The sequence below is a fragment of the Sardina pilchardus genome, chromosome 10 (assembly GCF_963854185.1).
Source record: "Sardina pilchardus chromosome 10, fSarPil1.1, whole genome shotgun sequence".
NCBI lineage: Eukaryota > Metazoa > Chordata > Actinopteri > Clupeiformes > Clupeidae > Sardina > Sardina pilchardus.
Window position 1 is genome coordinate 6916091 of NC_085003.1, and position 20570 is coordinate 6936660.

At 39.9% G+C, this 20570-nt stretch overlaps 3 protein-coding genes and 1 long non-coding RNA gene across 4 annotated transcripts; all 4 read left to right on the forward strand.

Moving 5' to 3' along the window:
* Positions 1–1300: 1300 nt before the first annotated feature.
* Positions 1301–7564, forward strand: LOC134094394 (troponin I, slow skeletal muscle-like). The gene is made up of 9 exons (XM_062547899.1): positions 1301–1405; positions 1759–1848; positions 2312–2488; positions 3758–3840; positions 5694–5757; positions 6052–6183; positions 6428–6517; positions 6663–6836; positions 6972–7564. The coding sequence occupies exons 1-9, from the start codon at positions 1301–1303 to the stop codon at positions 7056–7058; spliced, it is 1002 nt and encodes a 333-aa protein (XP_062403883.1). The 3' UTR covers positions 7059–7564.
* A 626-nt stretch (positions 7565–8190) lies between these two features.
* LOC134093841 (uncharacterized) lies at positions 8191–10394 on the forward strand. The gene is made up of 3 exons (XR_009940388.1): positions 8191–8387; positions 8764–9168; positions 10196–10394. It is a non-coding gene; the product is annotated as an uncharacterized LOC134093841 (long non-coding RNA).
* Positions 10395–10801: 407 nt separating this feature from the next.
* LOC134093840 (troponin I, slow skeletal muscle-like) lies at positions 10802–13149 on the forward strand. Its single transcript, XM_062547123.1, has 6 exons — positions 10802–10909; positions 11303–11434; positions 11578–11667; positions 11858–12025; positions 12211–12303; positions 12652–13149. Exons 2-5 carry the CDS (start codon positions 11303–11305, stop codon positions 12298–12300), a joined length of 480 nt encoding a protein of 159 aa, XP_062403107.1. The 5' UTR covers positions 10802–10909; the 3' UTR covers positions 12301–12303; positions 12652–13149.
* Positions 13150–15037: 1888 nt separating this feature from the next.
* bpgm (2,3-bisphosphoglycerate mutase) lies at positions 15038–19706 on the forward strand. Its single transcript, XM_062547710.1, has 3 exons — positions 15038–15169; positions 15834–16434; positions 17209–19706. The coding sequence occupies exons 1-3, from the start codon at positions 15077–15079 to the stop codon at positions 17382–17384; spliced, it is 870 nt and encodes a 289-aa protein (XP_062403694.1). The 5' UTR covers positions 15038–15076; the 3' UTR covers positions 17385–19706.
* Positions 19707–20570: the final 864 nt, after the last annotated feature.

Sequence of the window (20570 nt, forward strand, 5' to 3'; positions counted from 1 at the left end):
TGCACAGAGTTTCCAAATAATAGCAGGTATTGTTCTGCTCCACCAAATAATCCATGGTGTTGTTTGACAACTATGCTGTTCCTTTAGGCATTTTATATAGGCTACATTAAAATTCAACTCTCAGATCTAGCAATAAATACTACGGGACGGCCTGTCTTCAGTCGCTGTTTTCAACGTTTAGATCTTTTGTTATAGACGTGTGAAAAGAAAGGGACCGTGTCTACTTGTCTCAGCCACTTAACATACTGTGTTGTTGACCAGGGTAACATTAGGATTTATCCTGTCCTGTCAAAGCAGCACCTGCTGCTGTGCTTACATGTAGGCCACAGGAAAGCATGGGAGCAATGTGTTCATACGCACCATTATCTAATTTAGCGTGTACAAAGCAGCTGATACGTACTGTCATGTTTATTTGCAGAAGAAGACAAGTAACACACAAGCACATTCTGAACTTATTCTTTTTTTAAAAAAACATCATTATACTACAGTACCTTTTATATCCTGGGATCTTAAAGCATTATGCAGTATTTTCAAAAAGAAACAAGCATCTTCTTTCTAATGGGTAGCCTCAAATGGAATGTGTCGTCCATTAATTATTTTTTCATTAAATCTGTCTTATTCCTTCTTTTCTCTTCCTTTTCTCAGGGAACATAAGAAAGAGGAAACATGTCTGAAGGGTAAAGGACTGTAAAAATATAATTTATATTTCTCGAGAAGTATTCATTTTTATGTATTTTTGGAATGTTAAAAATGTATTGTATTTTTGGAATGTGAAAAATTTAGGCCTACTATTGTTTATTGTTGTATTGAAATTCCATTTGTTTTGTTTGTTTGTTTACGTTTACACCAACAGACCGGTGAGTGACCTTCCCAATTCAATACAATATTGGTTTTGTACACCTTTGTTCGGTTGATACAATAGCGCAAATTTCATTTGCATTAAATTAATGGTTAAATATGGATTACATAATAGCTTTCTTTCACTAAAATTATATATATATATGTATATTATATTATATTTATTATATCAAGCTAATTCTAGATGTTCTGTGCCTATTAGAAAAAATCAAAGTATTCGGCAACTCGCCGATTGATGCTGAAGGTACGTTTTTCTGAATTTCCACACACATAATATGAGTGCACACACACACACACACACACACACCTGTTCACACCTGAAATGTGGGGAAGATGAGTAACAAGCAGAATGAATAGAGCCGCACTACGAACGATCTTGAAGTAAAGCAACCACCACATCTTTTCTTCATGCCAGACCAAGCTACTGAAAAAAGCTGGGTCTATGCTTCTGGCTGAGAGAGATGAGAAAATCCGAGAGAGAGACAGCGCACTGGACGAGAGAGTGCCGCCTCTCAAACTCTCGGGGATGTCTGTGCAGGAGCTACAGGTAATACAGTACTGTACATGCACTACGCATGACCAGCTGTAAGCACTGTATCACCAATGGTAAACACGACACTCTTTGGGTTTCTTGGCGTTTTGAGCCCCCAACGTTGTCTTCAAGGCAGCGCTGCCTGGAAGGCACTAGGGTTAGGCATGGGTTATAAGGTTAGGGTTAAGGTCAGGGTTAGGGGTAGGATTAAGTGCCTTTAAGTCAACAGTGACAGCGCTGCCTGGAAGACGACTTTGGGGGCTCAAAACACACCATCGAGCGCTCTTTGGTCTCTTAACTGTACATGTGTACATGACATATTGGCATGCAATCCATTAAAGAGTGGACTGTGCATATGCTCTTTGCAGGACCTTTGCAAAGATCTCCATCGCAAGTGTGATGCTGTAGATGAAGCACGGTATGACCTAGAAGTTAAGGTGTTGAAAAATGAAAAGGAGGTATTTACATTTCAGTTTCCTCTCTTCTGTACGCAGTATTTAATAATATTTGCAAACATAATTACTATTACAAGAAGATTTTCTTACCCAATCACAGTGCAGTTATTTGGTAAGTGAGATGGCAAATACTTTTTCACTGGGTGAATGTTCAGCATTTTTAAATCATGTCTAGAAGCCGTACATCGTACCTGCCTACCACAAACTACATATTGTGCCAAAAATGGTCTCTGTAACTATACACACAGGCTTGAATTATAATCGCTAGAACCTATTTGGATTGAATACCACAAGATATTAAGGCTCTGATGGCTTTGAATCATTCATTGTACACCCTACAAGACAATGAATGTACAACAACAAATGCCAGTTTTGCATCCTTAATTTATTTTGTGTAACAGGCTACATATAGGCTCACATGTACACTTCCAAAGGAGAAGTGCCTGATGAATGATGTCTTGGACAGATCGAGAACCTGTCGAAGAAGATTGATGAGTTGAAGGGTACCAGCATGAACAGAACCAAACTCAAGAGGGTGAAGAAATCCACAGATGCCATGCTGGGGGCCTTGACTGAGTCCAAACTCATGGCCAAGTCTGACTTCAAGGCCAACCTGAAGACAGTCAAGAAAGAGGAGGAGAAGGCAAGGAAGTCACTGAAATATATCCTGTGTAGAACAGATACAGATGTGTTATTATATCTATACATCTGAATGCATATGCATACACATACAGATATTTATACACTCTTAAAACAAATGTTGTCCCTACCCGGATACAGAGATGTGTTAAAAACAATGCAAGTTTTAAGAGTGTATGGTATGTACAAGGCCAGGACAAAAAAGGTCACACATTCTAATGTTATTGAACCGGCTTTAGCTGTGATTACGGCACACATTCAGTGTGGCATTGTTTCCACAAGCTTCTACAATGTCCCAACGTTTATTTCTGTCCAGCGTTATATTCATTTTTCACAAAAATGTTGTATTGATGACGAGAGATTCGGACGACTGTGCTGTCTTCTCCAGAACATCCCAAAGATACTCAGTGGGGTTTAAGGTTTGGACTGTGGTGGCCAATCCATGTGTGAAAATGATGTCTCATGCTCCCTGAACTACTGTTTCACAATTTGAGGCCGAAAAATCCTTTGTTGGAATAACCTGGTCATTCAGTCTATTCAGATAGTCAGCTGACCTTATTCTTTTGGCACATAACATTGCTGAACCTAGACATGACCAATTGCAGCTACTCAAGACCGTGGCACTGCCCCCACAGGGATGCTCGTATTTGCTTAGTTAAATCCTTGTGGTGACCTTTTTTCGGCCAGGCAGTGTATTTGTAGATGTATGTGTGCATGTATAGGCACAGTAGCCTATGGATGGTTTGAGTGGAAACGCAACATACAACAATGGTCATGTGACCATGCAAAAGGTCTAGCATTTTAACCTAGGCCCAATTTTTTTGTAACAAACCTTAAGGAGGGACAAAAATTACTAGAATTGCTGCAGTAAGTAAGTCTAGAGTGTTAACAGTAACACCAGCAACTCTGGGACTTGTAGCTGCAATGCTGGTGTTAGCTTGCTAGCTCAATATTGCACCAATTATCATTGTTTTTGACCCCAATAAAAGCCAGATATTTCCTTTAAAGTAGCACATTAGGTCTCTAGCCTGAAAATAACAGCTTCAGACTATTTGAGAATAAGGAAAATATAGTCTCTGACATTACTGCGGGTAGCAGCATGTACTGTAGGTGGGAGTAGTAGCAGGACCCTGTAAGGAATTCCTACACAATATGTACATCATGTTACTTTAAAGGTCTCAATCAATCATTCAATACCATAAAGAAACATGGAATTTAATGTATTGTATTATATGCTGAAAACCTCTCGTTGAATCTGATTCCCTTTCCACAGAAAGAGGAGGTGACCGACTGGCGTAAGAATGTGGAGGCCATGTCAGGCATGGAGGGCAGGAAGAAGCTGTTCGATGCTGGACAGTAAAAAGGTACTGTTTGTGGAAAAGAGGGACACCCACAGTATTCTTCTAAGGCATCAGGAATAAGTGAACAGCACCAGTCCTGTCTCGTAAAAGTACAAACCCATTTTAGAGCCAGTAATAATAAGGTCTGCCCAAAATGCCACAAGACACAACAAGGAGAAATGCACAACCTGATAATGTCATGGGAACTGTCTGACATGTTATGATGTTTCCCATTATTGTTTTGTACAAATTTGCTGGTATTCTAAGACAGCACAGTGAAGCAATTGTGACACTATATAACACTATGAGACGCTTGATTGTAGATACTGTACTTTCAATATTTTGTAAGCCTGCAATGTGCAGAGGAGAATGTTCACTTTGTCAAACTGAAACATGTTTAACATTACATTTATGGAATTTTATGGGAACCTGTATATTGTAAGTGCTAACATCTGAAAGAACCTCTTAGTGATCGGATGTTCTGTGAGAGGACTTCATTGATTTGCTGCAGTGTTATTGACAGAGAGGTGCCACGAAATTGTTACTGTCACCAAAAAATAAATTACTCTGTAAATGCCATTCCACAATTAAACGTGCTGCAATACATCAAACTGGCTTATTGTGTATTTGAAAATATGCACTTCACTTTTCTGAACTGTGTGTGTCTCTCAATATGATGGTGCACCAGGAGGTCTTTATTAATGGCACACTATATTGTTAGGTAAAGAATGGGGGTTTTGTTTGATAGTTATACAAACCGAGACAAACCGAGGTCTAAAACATTTCAGCTAAACATTTTCAAGTTTCACTGTAGTAGTAGTTATGAATGGTCACCTAAATTGAAAAACCTCAAAACCCTCATTCATTTCTTCATTAAATGACTCTTCATTTAGTCAGTACATTCAACACATATCCATTCCACAGTCTTCTGGCAGCTTTCAGTTTAATTTCAGGTTAATACCAGTTGTCACATGTTCATTTGGCATGGCAAGCACCATGAGAACACAAGGACACCATCTTCCATGAGTGACAGGGTGGCACATAGTCCACCCCGTCTTAAAATACAGACGCAAGGTGCCTTCTCCCTGCTCCCCTCCTCCCATATAAGGGTGGAGACAATGGGGCAGAAGGCTGGGCAGTCAGCCATGAAGGTTGCGTGCACCTGTGTTGTGACGGTCCAGCTCATATCAAACGTCAGAATCCAGGGATCTATTTTAGTTAACCACTCAGATACGATCTAAGAGCCAGGGGCAATAACATTTCACCGGGGGTTTCCTGCCCACTGTCACTGTCAGATACTCTACACTCTGTGATTCATCTCCACGAGAAACCGGTAAGTTTTATTGAACTGGCACTGCATCTGTGCTTGTACATAAAGTAGACAGCAGGTATTTGGATGATAATAACCTTTTCAAAGCAAGTAAATAAATCACTGCTGCTTGGCAATGGCAAATAGATGATTTGCCAGGTAGATACAGGTCAGCCGCAGCTACTGCATGCAAGGCATAACTTGGTTGATCGGTTTGTGGCTGTAGTATTTATGATGCTCATTTATTTGCTAACCTTTGAGGACAACTTTATTGGTGTTGCTGGGCATATTCAACTGATGTGTTCTCTTGATGTTTTTAGAGCATCCACAATAAGCCAACATGTCTGAGGCGTGAGTATTTTTAGTGTGATTCATGCGTCTTGTCCATAGCATTATTAATCATAGATTCCTATTGCATTCCCTGTCACACTAATGCACTTCATTTATATAATTTATTTGCACTTCCCTTTTCCACATGTCTTCAGAATGGTAAGTAAAATATAAATAGATAAATATGTAGCATGTGTCGTGTTTGATCTATTTAATTTTAATTGATATTCCTGCTTTATTTGTCAGGCAAAACCCAAACCCAAGATTACAGCCTCGCGCAGGCTGTTTCTTAAGGTACCGTGTGTGTGGGTTCAGACACTTATCCTTTACACACAACATGTTGTGCTGTCTGAATGAAAAAAAGGAAATAAATGGCAAAAGTGACAATCAGACCAGTGGCTATATCTTGTTGTCACATAGAGGCTTCTGATTTATTTTGCTTTGTAATTTAAAAAAAGTATACGCTAAATGCATACGCTAATTAAATCTGTCTAGCCACATGCAAATTAGATTTTACTGCAGCCCTATGCATATGAGTAAGGCTAGTTGTAAGTTGTTTCAGTGGACTGTCATTCTGTGCCACACCAGATACAAATTCTGAAGAAAGCTTCTTCTTTGCTGGCTACTGAAAAAGAGGAGAAAAAACAAGACAGAGAGGACACCCTAAACGAAAGACTCCCACCACTCAAACTGTCAGGTCTGTCTGTACAGGACCTACAGGTATGTTCTGACCATGTCAGCTATGTCCACTCCCACATGGCATGGCATGCACAGCCGGCAGAATATAGAACACACCACGACATTAATCAACATGGCCGCCCATGTGGCAATCATATCTACCTCTCTGTCTGTCTGTCTGTGTATACAGTATATGTTGGTGTGAAGGTTTGTACTGACAAGTCTGTCAACATGTATGGTGCAAATGATGCAAATTGTATTTACTTCCTGAATTTGCATCCTTCAGAACCTGTGTAAAGAGATGCATCAGAAGACTGATGTGATAGATGAAGAACGATACGACCTTAATCTCAAAGTTTCCAAAAATGACAAAGAGGTGCCAGATGAACATGTTTTCAAAAATGCTTTTTACTTTTTTTAAAATAAGAAATATAAGTAACAAAGTTTGGATTTCAAAATTCAAATGACATTCAGTTGTGTTAGTTGTCAAATAGAATAACACTGACTTGTGCTGTCCACAGATTGAGAACCTCTCTCAGAAAATCTTTGAGCTGAAGGGTAAAATGAAGAGGCCGGCTCTGAAGAGAGTGAAGATCTCAGCTGACGCCATGTTGGGTGCCCTCTTCGGAGCCAAGGTCAAGGAGTCGGTCGACTTTAAGGCCAATCTCAAGACTGTGAAGAAAGAGGAGGAGAAGGCAAGGCTGTCGCTAGATTACGTTTGCTGCCATTACTGTCCTGTTGTCTACTCATTTAAAAAAAAAAAAAAAAACGACTGTATTTTTATTGCAATAGTGAACCTTTTTTTTTTAACTCGAGCTTTCTTTCCACAGAAAGAGGAGGTGACTGACTGGCGTAAGAATGTGGAGGCCATGTCAGGCATGGAAGGCAGGAAGAAACTGTTTGACGCTGGACAGTAGCAAATTGAACAAAGCCAATGTCTCTGAAAACCTTGAGCAAGCATTTGTACAGATGTCGCTGTACAACTAAAGGACCCACAGCACGAGGAACTTCACATCTTTCCTGTGTATAGCTGAAATTATTACAGACTTTTAAAATTTGTCTGATAATCGTTTCTTACTTAACATCTTTTCTATGTTTTATGTGGATAGACAGTCATAGACTGAGGAATGTGAATAGCCATTTTTTTGCACTATGCAACAGTGTTTTCTTAACCAGAAAAATTCCACTATGTGCAATATATAATTGGCTTTATGCTAAACAGCTGCCCAGATGTTTGTTTTTAGTAAGTTGCTGCAGAAATACAGTGTGTGCCTGTGAATCCAGGTAGCTTTGGAACAGTGTCATGTCATTACAAAATGTGAACGAGTACATTCGTTTAGAGCAATCTCATCAGTATGTTGTTGTCAGTATCTCATTCATTTAAATGAGTCTTACACTGGAATAAACGGGACGACCATTCAAATCCTTTGCTGTTGTGACTTCTTGCTGGGCCAGGCAGTTATCTATACACCACTCATGCTGGTCTCTCTCTACTGCATGTCTGTCTCTTTGGCGAAGTTCCTTTAAAGGCTGCCCATATCCACAGCTGAGCTGCCATAGCTGACATAACATTAAAACAACGTTTGTAAATCAGGCCAGGGTAAACATGGCCTCAGATATTCAGCCTCTTCAGATTATAAGGGGGAAAGTCATGGCCAGGCCAGATATCTGAAGTGCACTGAGACTGTTTGACCCCAACAAGATAGTACACCATTCAAATGAGTTACAACCACTTGTCCCTGAGGCACGATTTCTTCATCAACAATCTGAAGTATCTTTGAACTGTGGCCAGAAGCTTGTTATTAAATTCTAAAGGAATAAGCAGACTTATAGAGGACTAGGTAGCCATGCCACTGTTAACTCAGAGACCTGAAACAAAGGCATTAAGTTCACACACTTAATCCTATTGTTACCAAGGCACTGTGTCTAAAATTAAGCTGTGATAAAGGTGGCGTGGTCATTCTTGACGCCTCTCACAGACCACCATGCTGCCTACGCACGTCAATAAGAATGAGCTGTAGATGGAAGAGCTCATGTTACATCAAGATAGGCGTCCACCTGCTCCTGTTATTCTTACGGAGACACTGCAGTGATTTACGCCTGGTCCTCTCTGTGGCCAGGAGCTGAAGCCTAATGTGACTGGGTATTAACACATTCATGTGATGTCTGGTAATTGCCCTTAATGGTCCCAGCGTAACACTGCAGTGATTGATTACTGTTCGATCTGACAGATGGTCTATTTGAAGGTGAGTTTTATGAATAATTTGAATTCTGTCATGAAATATCATCAGAATGGATGAAAAAAAATATTTTGGATGAAAAAAATGATTATCTGTGTAACTTGCAGAAAACAAAACAAAAAAATGTATATTTTTAATTCAAGATTATGAAAAAAAGTGCAGTTAAACACTTAGACACACATAAATGTTGAAATAAACAAGTTGATTCTGAAACATTACTGAAATGGTAACTCATTATTCCTTGCTGATGTGTCAAAAAGACACTTCACACACAGAACACAAATGACTTCTGTTTCCAAAGAAACTCATTCAGAAGAGCTTAGCCACATTCACCGGCTCTATTCAAACTAAACTTTGCATGCAAAACTATGTTTTTCCACAGCGGGAGAGTGACCCATGAGGATGATAGAGGCTTTTCTTCTGACCTGACAAAGAAGCATTTTATGCTCTGCCATCTCCATCGAACTCATCTATCTGGTCTGGGCAACAGCTGAGAGAGGACCTGCCAACTAGCCACCACCGCCGCCAGGCGGTATCTCAGCATCACCACACCACATAACTCCATGTCCAACACCAATAAAAGTTGTTTTATTGCCACACTTTCCAGACTGAATACTGTTTGGGCGCTATGTGCCACAGTAAACGTCAGCTGCAGAGAGGACAAAGGCAGCGGGTTATTTTCGTGGGCCGTTCCCCTGAGCGTTAGAAACTATAAATCTGAATCTGTATTCCCCAAACCTCAGTTGGGGTGTGCATCCAACACTCTGTCAGCTTTTCTCTCCCTAAGGTACGTTTTGACCAACTTACTTGCTAGATGTGAGGAGGTGAGGAGTGGGTGAGAGGGAAACTGGGTTAATCCCCTGGGCAGCTCCGATGACAAGTAAGTTGAGGTGCACTGAGAAGAAACTGAACAAATGGTATCGAGGAATGATATGTGAGCATAGTCACTTAATTCATTGCTCTGCGAAAGGTATATGTGCGCGAATGAGAAGGTACTGACACTGAATTTTGTTACACATTGTTACACAATGTAATTTCGTAACTACTGATACTATAGAATTCTTATAAAAAAAACAGCATGTGATGTGTTTAATGAAGGACCAAACTCTTGTCAGCTATGCATTTGACTTCCATTCAATTATGGGAGACATGAGATTTCATAAACCAAGTGTAGGCTAGTCCAAGTCATATGATACGTTATATTGGAATTGTTGCATCATGGCAAACAATAAAGGTACTTTGCCATACAATGCTATTTGATTTGACTTAGTGCAATGTGTTTGATATAAAACATTAAATACAGTATATGTAGCAAAATGATTGCCATTTTCCCATGAATTTTGTATACAATTCCTAAACATAATTGGTGCTTTTTTGTTCTTTTTGGAGTGGAGATGCCATTTGTGATTGAGGGTGGCTAGGTGTTGGCAATCCCATAGCCTCCTGGCATGCCAGCCTTTCATATATCAAAATGAGGGTTTCATGATGGCATGATGGCACGTAGGCACAGGCTGAAGGGAAGCCAGAGGTGAAGTAGGACCTGGCCTCTCTATTAGATGGTATAATGCAGGAAGGTGGCAGGAAGATGGCACACGCCTGTGACCGTGTGACTTGGCAGTTTCAGCAGGGGCCATTAAATCACATTGTTGAGCTATAATGAGCTAACAAGAAGAGTAACCAGCACACCCCAATAAGCCCAGCACAATTATTCCCCAGTTCTCTGTTATCAGACCATAGACACCTCATCTCTGGATACAGAAGACTGTTGACTAAAGTAATGCCCAAACCTCTGCATATGCTCATTCTTGTTTCAGATTTGGTGTACAGTTTATGACCAAAGATGTCGGACGCGTAAGTATGCTTTGTAAAATCATAAACACTGAAATGATAAAAAAAAGGACTATTTGTCGACGAGCATTTACACATCTCTGTTTTTGTTTTACATGTCTGTGTGTGTGTGTGTGTCTGTTTGTGTATGTGTGTGTGTGTGTGTGTGTGTGTGTGTGTGTGTGTGTGTGTGTGTGTGTGTGTGTGTGTGTGTGTGTGTTGTGTGTATGTGTGTGTGTGTGTGTGTGTGTGTGTGTGTGTGTGTGTGTGTGTGTGTCTGTGTGTGGGGGATTCCGTTGTTTGAATAGACCGGTGAGTATTACTCCATGCAAGTCATCTCAATGATGACATTTTCTACACTCTAAAACAATCTAATTACAGTAATGGTTCCTCACATTGGTAATGGTTCCTCAGAAAGAACATTTTCATACGATTCTCTTACTGTAAGTGGTTCTTCAAAGGATTGTCACCTTTACGGTTCTTCTATTTCATTCTCTGATGAACCATTTACTTTTTAGTAAAGTAACCAGGTAATCTAGTAAAAAAAATCTGCAGAAAATGTGTGGCATGTGAACCTTGCTGCTGCATACTGTCCTGTGGTTTCTGTTCCATAGCATTTAGAGAGATGATATATGATATAAACACTATATTTTCTACTACAGAAAAAGAAGATCAGCTCAGGTCGCAGACTGGGGTTGAAGGTAAGGACGCATGTATAGGTGCTATCCAGTGCACTTTTTTGTCTAATTCAGCCAGCTCTTCCTAATGGTCCTATTACAGTTCAGAAAACAATTCCAGCCATTCAGTACATTACGTCAGGATGACAGCAAGAAGGGGTCTGACTCTTAAGCTCAAAAATCAACAACCATTCACCAAAATCACTTTAATCTAAAACATAACAATAAAAATAATCATTTTAAAACTTGCTGCAACCAACAGCTAGAGAAGCCAGCTTTTAAAAAAAGAAAGAAAAAAAAAAAAACCCAACAACAACACTAGTGACCGTGTGACCTTGAGAAACAGAGAACACCAGATAAAGATGCTGCACACAAGATCACTGACTGTTATTCTGCACCTTTGACTGTTGACACCAGATGAAGATGCTGTATACAGCATTCGATATGCTGACCGTGGAGAATGAGGACAGGGAGAAAGACAAAGAGAACACCCTCGCTGAACGCGTCCCTCCACTCAAGCTGTCAGGCCTGTCTGTGCAGGAGCTCCAGGTGAATCCTTTACCTGCCTCTAGCCTCTACCTTTCATTTTAGTCCAACTAAATTGATTTATTCATTCATCTTTTGTTTGTTGCACACAACATAGTCTACCCAATATTGCAGACTAATGTTGCTTTTTTGTCTTTACTCAACAGGATCTATGCAAAGATCTGCATCACAAAATTGATGTAGTTGATGAGGAACGCTATGATGTTGAAGTGAAAGTGGGCAAAAATGAGAAGGAGGTACAACACAACTTATACCTGGGCCTCCTTGTTCATGGTGCATAGGCCATGTGCTCATTCTCTAACATGTACACAAGGCAATTGGGACTAACATTTGTCACAAAGCATGCATACTGTAGCCAGTGATTTTTACTGGGATTAAAAGCACAAGGACTTGAGAGTGTTTACTGTGCCACAACGTTTTTTTCAGATTAATGAAATGAAGCTGAAGGTGCAAGAGTTGACGAGGAAGAAGCCTACTCTGAAGAGAGTGAAAATATCTGCAGAACAATTGCTATCTGTTCTCCTGGGCGGCAAGCACACACAGACCATTGACTTCAAGGCCAACCTCAAAACAGTCAAGAAAGAGGAGGAGAAGGTAACACTAATGTCTACTTGGCTGGGGGAAAGCAACTGTGTCCAGTTCAGAATATGTGACGTTATTATTTGTTTTTTGTTATTTAATAATTTTTGTCTGTGCCTCTTTTAGAATATTTGCACATTTCCTTAAGACAGTCTTCACATACACTAGGTTTTTACATAAGGAACTTTTCAACCCTACAGAAAGAGGAGGTGACCGACTGGCGTAAGAATGTGGAGGCCATGTCTGGCATGGAGGGCAGGAAGAAGCTGTTTGACGCTGGTGCACAGTAACAGGTAATGCACATACACTTACATACGGTAAGAATGAAAGAATCAGACAATCAGTTGATGGATATGTGAAAGAGGAGCCTAACGAGGCCCTCTGAGTTTGCCATGTAATGTGAGTTGAAGGCAAAAAAACGTCTGACTGTCTGACATTACACCATTTACTTCAAAAGATTATGTTCCATATTCTGAATGAGCCACTTTAATGGACCTTAATTTGAATGTCCAGTAAAAGAGCAAGGTCTCTCTAAATCTCTCTAAACTAAATCTATTGTGTGCCGTATGGGAGAATTGAGCTGATGCACTGTTCAACAAGTTCAACTTGTAATTATGTGACTCTTCTCATTCTGTCAACAGAATCTTAAAATGGACTCGACTTGACTTGACTGATGAAGTTGATTTTTATCACCTTCTCTCATGAGATTTTTTTCATGTGAACATTAGTGTTATGAAATGTCTACATTGCCTTTCTAACAATAGTGTCCAGCCATGTACAATTTTAGTGATGTTTAAACCCAGGAAGAGTGCAATGATATGGAAAATATTTGAACAATGAATGAAATGTAAATTCATTTGCATAATGGGGAAAATGGGACACTCAAATATTACATACAACTACTGGTTTTATTTTATAAACACATATTGTTTTGCTTTTTTATCCAAGGCTTTTATAGGAGGTATTATTGTTATCTGTTTGTACTGTATTGTATTTGTGATGTATATTGGGTGCACACAATGTGTGGACATCTATTCAGCTGAGTTTAATATAAATGCATGGCCTCTGTTTATAGCTACTGAGCCACTTAATGTGCTCCTATTAAAAAGAAATTCGGCCTTTCAAATGGCTGCAATTCACCTGTCTCCCTCATGGTGGTGATGTAAAGCAACATACTCAGACAGATAAACTGTAACATCTCCCACGACATTAAGATACTTTGTTCTTTATGCCAAAATTACACACCTAGTTAAAAATAGCAATAGTAGGCCTATAGCATTTCAGTTCATGTTTTATTTTCGAATGCAATACTGAGAACAATAGGCGTATGTCCTGGACGACAATCTTCAACATAGGCCAATGTTCAGAAAAACAACAGCAATGATCTTATCTTTACAATATAATGATACAGTAGCTTTAAAAGAAACTGTCAAGGTAACATCCAAAGCTATAACTGTTCATTTGAGTTGACTGTAAATTCCTATAGTGCCAATGGTGTTGGTGGATATTGTACTCGTAGCCTACTCTTATCACATAGCATATTATTTACATAAGGGTAAAGCTGATGATACAAAAGGCAAATGTCTCAACTTAGTTGCTGTAGCTTGGGGAAACCCTGGTGAACCTGTTAATAAATTTGAATTTGCTCTACAGGTGAATTTGCTCTACAGGTCCAATTTTTAAAAAAAAAAGGTTTGTCTGGGTACATCCAGGTTATTGTTTCTGGGCAGTGTTCCTGACTATAATGTGGTTCTGGCATTTTCCCATTGATATCGGGTAGCTATTATTCTACTGGAGTACTTTATAATTAAAGCAATATTGCTCAAACAGTTGCCCCATGTATCATCACCTTTAAGAAACCTATTTTTTTTAGGTTACTGCTGTAACAAGAATAAGTGACACATTTTATAGGAATTCATGAGCTTGTGAAAATGTACAAGCTAAACGGACACTAAATCTAAACACAGCCCTGGTTAACCATAGATATCCATTTAGCCTATTGATTTAATTAGGCTATTTAATCAACTAGGCATATTGATATAATTATTTAATCATAGCTATTGATACAGTATAACTATTTAATTATTGGTTTGGGCCAATATGCCAACAGATACTGTAAAACTGAGCTCTTGAATAAACCCATATAATGAACACAGCATCCATGTGACGTTCACCAACCTACTTGAATGGCCTACCACTGGATCATTCTGCCTGCCAGGTACAGTATCCTGCCTAGTAGCCTATTAGGCTATGCAGTAGAATCATGTCATCTACATCTACAGTACACTCTCTTCTTCTGCTGGTTGATGGAGCTTCCCACTTGGATCCCCCAGTGCCACAACAAATAGTTTGAGGCTTATGTTTCATAAATAAGTAGCCTAAATAAACTTAATTTGCCTAAACTTTTCTTTGAGATTAATAGGCTCACTTCCTTACTTTTTGAATACCTATTTGTTTTACTAAAGGCTTGAAAACATCTAAAATGTCTGAATAATTGTAGGCCATGTAAATGTAAAATAGGCTACTGAATAATAATAATAATAATAATAATAATAATAGGCCTAATAATAATAATGATAATAATAATAATAATAATAAGACATTTTATTCATATTGCACTTTACTTCAAACCAATGATCTCAAAGTGCTAAAAAATGTAGATCAACTCAATTTACCTGATTTCTATAGACTAGACTTCAGAAGGCTATTTAAAAAGGTTTACCTTGGTGAGGCCACTAGGTCAGGGACAACTCAACATAGACACAATGGGTTCCAGAAAAGCCTTTTATTGGTGCGAGTCTATTTTTGCTGATCTAAGTCATCGAAGAGCTTAGGTAACCTACGTCTGAATACACAATCTAGGCCTACTTTTCCTGTGGAATTTAGTTTCCATCTAATCCGAAACATGACTTTGGCTAGAGAGAATTTTGCCATAGAACTGACGAATGATTAAACACGCCCTCTAATGTTCTACAGCTCCAAAAGTACCGCCTTCAAGAGAACACTCCCGGTTCCTATTGGATTAGAGGCTGTCAATTGCTTACGCAAGTACGAAGGCTGTAGCGCATGGGTGTGTGCACTGCGCGGAACTCGCTGCCTTGTCCCTGTCAACAATCCTGCACACTCCGACCATCTAGACGTCTCTTTTTTATCCTAAAGGCGAGTAAAAGAAGAAGTATAGTTTATGCATTTCTGTTATGGTGAAATTATGCCCGTTCAATAAAGTGTAGTCTGCTATCTGAAGGCAATACCTGTAAATGCTGAAGCCAAAGTGTAGCTAACGTTATGAGGCAAATGTCAGAGTGCAAACAGTCGTTTCACATCAGATAAAATGGGCAACCGTTAGCTATAGCTAACGTTTGTAGTATTAAATAGCTTCTGAAGTCTATAACTGATTTGCTTTTGCGTTTCGAAAATGCCCTTTACATGTTTTTAAAAGTCCAATCATGTTACTTCAACAACGTGTCTGAGTCTGAACCAGTTGAACATCATTTGCCTTGTAACCCTAATCTTTTAGTCCACTCTCACAGCCGAGTATCTAAGCTATTATGTTGTGATACACTGTGTACTGTAGCCGATGCAGTAGACCTATTTTGTTTATTGTAACCCATACTGTATGTTATGATATAAACATCAGTGCTCCAGCTCTGGAGCTGGCTTTGGAGTATCTGAAGTATTGGCTGTGATGCTCATCAATTGTGATACACCGTGCACTGTATAGCATAATTATTGTAACTCAGATGTGATAATAAACATCAGTGTTCCTGTTCTGTGCGGTATTTGTGCTCATTCTGTCATCATGGTCTTGTTTCCTATCTCCTAGATGTCAAAGTACAAACTGTTCCTGTTGAGACATGGGGAGGGAGCCTGGAACAAGGAGAATCGTTTCTGCAGCTGGGTGGACCAGAAGCTGAGCGAGGGTGGCGTCGTGGAGGCCCAGGAGTGCGGGAGGCTTCTGAAGGAGCAGGGCTACAAGTTTGATCGGGTCTTCTGCTCCCTGCTCAGCCGCTCCATCCACACCGCTTGGCTGGTCCTGGAGTCTATGGGCCAGGAGTGGGTCACCGTCACCAAGTCCTGGCGGCTGAACGAGCGGCACTACGGCGCACTGATCGGCCTCAACCGGGCCGAGATGGCCCTGAACCACGGCGAGGAGCAGGTGAAGTTGTGGCGGAGGAGTTACGACATCACCCCGCCGCCCATTGAAGAGTCACACCCGTACTTCGCTGAGATCTACAACGATCGCCGCTACAGTACGTGCGACGTGCCTATAGAGCAGCTGCCTCGATCTGAGAGCCTGAAGGAGGTGCTGGACCGACTCCTGCCCTACTGGACCGAGGTCATCGTCCCAGAGATCAAGAGTGGCCACACCGTGCTCATCTCGGCACATGGAAACAGCTGTAGAGCCTTGCTCAAACACTTAGAAAGTAAGCTGCCCTGAGAACAGCAGTGCACACTTTTTACTTAGTGGTGTAGTTATTGGTTTTCAGATGGAGCTTCCCCAAGTATCCAGATTGCATTACACTAACCCCATGTCATGTGAAGAGACTTTTTTAAGTTCCTGAAATGGCACCAATACCCTCATCAGAAAGGGCAGGGGGTTAAGGTTACTCTAGTCTGATGCACTTTGACCTTTTAAAAAAGGCAGTCGGTGCTACTGTACTACTGCAAGCAATGTCATACTACACACTGTACAGTAAACCCTAATGTATCAAATGTATAGGCTGACCCACCTGATACATGTGCTTGATTTAGCAAGACCCCCATTTTGATGTTTAACAGTGAATGGAGGGATATCAGTAAAAGATAATGTATTGTCCGGCAGTAATTATCGTAAGATAATAACAGAATGCAGACATGCAGGAGTCGCTTATTATGTGGTTACTTGCCAAAACGAAAATAGAAACTTAACACAACGGGTCTTTAGAAATTAGTTTGCACTGTTTCGTGGCTATCGCTGACAAAATAAATAGTACCATACCGATAGAACTTTCAAAAGCACAAAGCCCATTGCCATAGACAGCGGTCGTTATACACTTTGCAGCGGTAATTTTTATATATTTAACAGACCTGAATGTTGGGAAGGCCCACTCATGTGAATGGAACTTTCTGCAGCACTCTGAAGAGCTGTGTGTTTAATAATGTAATGTATTTACTGTGCTTATCATACGTATCTGAGTGCCTCTTTGCCCTTTCTGTAGATATATCGGAGAAGGACATCGTAGGTGTGACTTTACCCACTGGGATTCCTGTGTTACTGGAGCTGGATGAGGATTTGAAGCCAGTGAAGCCGCGCCAGCTCCTGGGAGACCAGGAGAAGATCCAGGCAGCTATCAAGAAAGTGGAGGACCAGGGGAAGGCCAAGGCGTCCAAGTAAGGCTCAGCTCAGGAAGTACAGAACTCTGACCTCTCCAGAAGCAGGGTTGTCAGGGTAATACCAGTTTGCAAGGTATCACCAGGGAAGGCCACACTTTTACTCATATAGGGTATTAATTAAGACCACCATAGATAACATAAAGCACATTAAAGAGTGTAGTGTAGGTTAATGGTTTGTTATTAATGGCTAAACTTGATTTAACCCAATCCATGGTTCAGATACAATAGAGCTTGTGTCTTTGGGGGGAAAAAAGTGGAGAATTGGCAAGAAAAAATTGGCTCAACTCTTCACACACACCCTTCTTTTTGTGTGATGACTGCACACATCCTGATTGAATGGACTAAATGTTGCTGTTACGTTACTGTAGCGAAATGTTATGTTTGTGTTTGCCTTTCCAATTAATGTAAATACTGTTACTGTATGCATCAAATGTGCCATGTGGTGTATGGAAATAGTTTGTGATTGGCTTTTCCTGAAACAAATCAGAGTACTAGAAAACACTCCTGATATTGTACCTTAACACATTTTATCTCCCACTGAAACTTGAGATACAAATAGCGCAGGAAGTGAGTGAGCTAAATGTATGGATTGACACAGGAAGTGAGATAAGTGAGAGGATAAAGAGGAAGCGAGCACTGGTGGGTGTATTAAGGAAACAACAAGAGGACCAGAGGTGCCTTATGTTTAAGTCAATGAGAGACCTCTATCTGTCGTTTGTCATGCTGGTTGGGTGGTCAGCTGATAATAGGGAAAGTACATGTGTGGCACACACAGCTTTATTGGTCTGTTACATCAAGATGAGTGCAAGTGCTGTATAAGGCCCATGATGCTTGCACATGCTAGTAACAAAGCCCCCCATCCCCATCCCCTATCCCACATCACCTCCCAAATGTGGATGTGTTTTGCAGCTAGGCTGGAAGGCTAAATCTAAACTTCAAGTGGTGTATATTTTTTTTATTGTAACTCTGTATTAGAGTGAGTATAAGTATGCATTTAGGCATTCATAGCTGATATGCTGTTGCATGCATGCAAATGTGTGTAACAAGAGCTGTCATCTTAGCATTCAAGTTAGGCTACAGGTAATAAGCAAATATCAAAGGGCATACACATACTGATCTTATGGTGACAGACTTGTCAAGCTGAATGTTCAATAAACTTTAGTGCCCCTAAATATCATATCATCTAACATTTAAATTAAGTTTTTAGGTAAAAACACTGAACAAACATATATTACCTCATGGGGTTAGACAGAAGAGGTCTTTCATTCCAAGCTGTTGTATGGTGAGCCTAGCCAAGCGTATTACTTTTTGGATAAATCTTTAAAACTTGAAAAATTAGAGTGGGTGGTGTGAGGTAATTTAGTAGCAGTTAATTTGCACGGGTTCAAACTTTTCCTTCTGTGTTTTCATTCATTGCCTGCCGACTGCCGGTTTGAAATGCGATACAGTGCATAGAATGTGCAATGATTTTGTTAAAAACAGCATTACTATCCTTGTTGAAAAGTTACTGAAAATGCGGCACTTTTTAAAATATTTATTTTTGCCCAGGACCCCATATCTGTAACAGAGAAATGAAGAACTCCAAAAGTTACCCTGTGTAAAGAGCGTACAGTTAAGATGAATTGCCTCAGAGTACATCGGTTCTGCTATGCATTTGACACTGTAAATGAGGCCTGTGTTTTAAGTTGATGCTAACTTTGAGTATTTTATGTTTGTCTATTTATTAAGTTGTTGCTAATTGTTTGGGTAGACATTATGTTTATGCAAGTATATGTTGTATTTGTGTTGTGTTAGACCACTGAACAAAAATATTTTTATACATAATAATTCTGGAGCTTTGTTACTTTAGGCCATTTGTTATAAAAAAGTGAAAGCACTTAAGGCTGAACCATTAGTTCATTTGCTTGTCACTGTATGTGGGCATTGAAAATGAATAACAGAAGTTCCTTATAAATTTAAGGAAGTATGAGTAAAGGTCATGAATAGATCGGTCTAGAGAAATGAAACAATAGAGATGCACTTGGTGGACTGAGTAAAGTTGTACAGTGTTTCATAACCATATGTTGCAACCAATGTATTACAAACAATGTATTTGTAATATATATTTTGGCTTCTATCATACAACTTGTGTAGGAGTGAGCACAGTAGTATCCTATAGCTCAGATGAAGTCGGTTTTCTATACAGTAGACTCCAAATGAGCTCAGACCTTATACTGCCACAGCAGCCTCCTTCCTGCTTTACTCATATGTAACTACAATGTCATGACAGGACACTGTGATGTTCCTCATGCAGGGAAAATGTCATTAAAAGGCTCAAAAAGGACTTGTTGTGTGTGTTGGTTTGTTTTGAAAATGGTCTCAGAATTTAACCTGTGTTACCAGAAGGAGGAGCTGCAGGCGTATCTCACTCTGCAGAGGAGTTATATGTTTCTGGTTTTCTCTCTGTCGTCATGTTGGTGTTACAGCAGCACACTGGACACTGTGTTAAGCTTGGTATGATGAGCAATATTGAGTAAAGCTATAGATCTTCGTAAAAGCAATGAAAATCAACTGTAAAACCTCGACAGCAAAACACATACGACAGCACAAGATTAATGGTGTGATACTTCTTTCTACTGAATTATTCTTGGTATATCGTCAACCAACATACTTCATGATTTGATGTTTATTTCACTATTATTTTGACTTCACTGCTTAAACAAGCTGACCTCCATCTTGATCTGATTGATCTGATCTTTTTTTTGCTCCTAACACAAAAAGGACATGGATGCTTGGATGCTTGGTAAGAATCATTGATAATGTGCTTTGTGAATTTCATAGGATCAGATTCTGTACTCTATGCAATGCCATGCTGTAATATACTGTACTACATATTTGCTATTTTACACATGATCAGAAACTCGGGTCTAATAGTAATTTATTTGTGATGGAGCGTGTTTCAGTGGCAAGATAGGAAGCCCTATCTAATGACATACAGATATCCCAAATGAAAACATTTGTGCTGGAGAGTGTTCTAAGGTTAGGATGCGATTGCTCGGTCTCACAGTGAGGTCTAGTAACCACAGGAAAACATTGATGAAATGAAAATGAACAAGCCAATGAGCTAATCTGAGACTGCTGTGTTTGGCCCACAAGCCAGTAAGATTATGTTCAAAGACAGAGAAGCGTCTGTGTGTGTGTGTGTGTG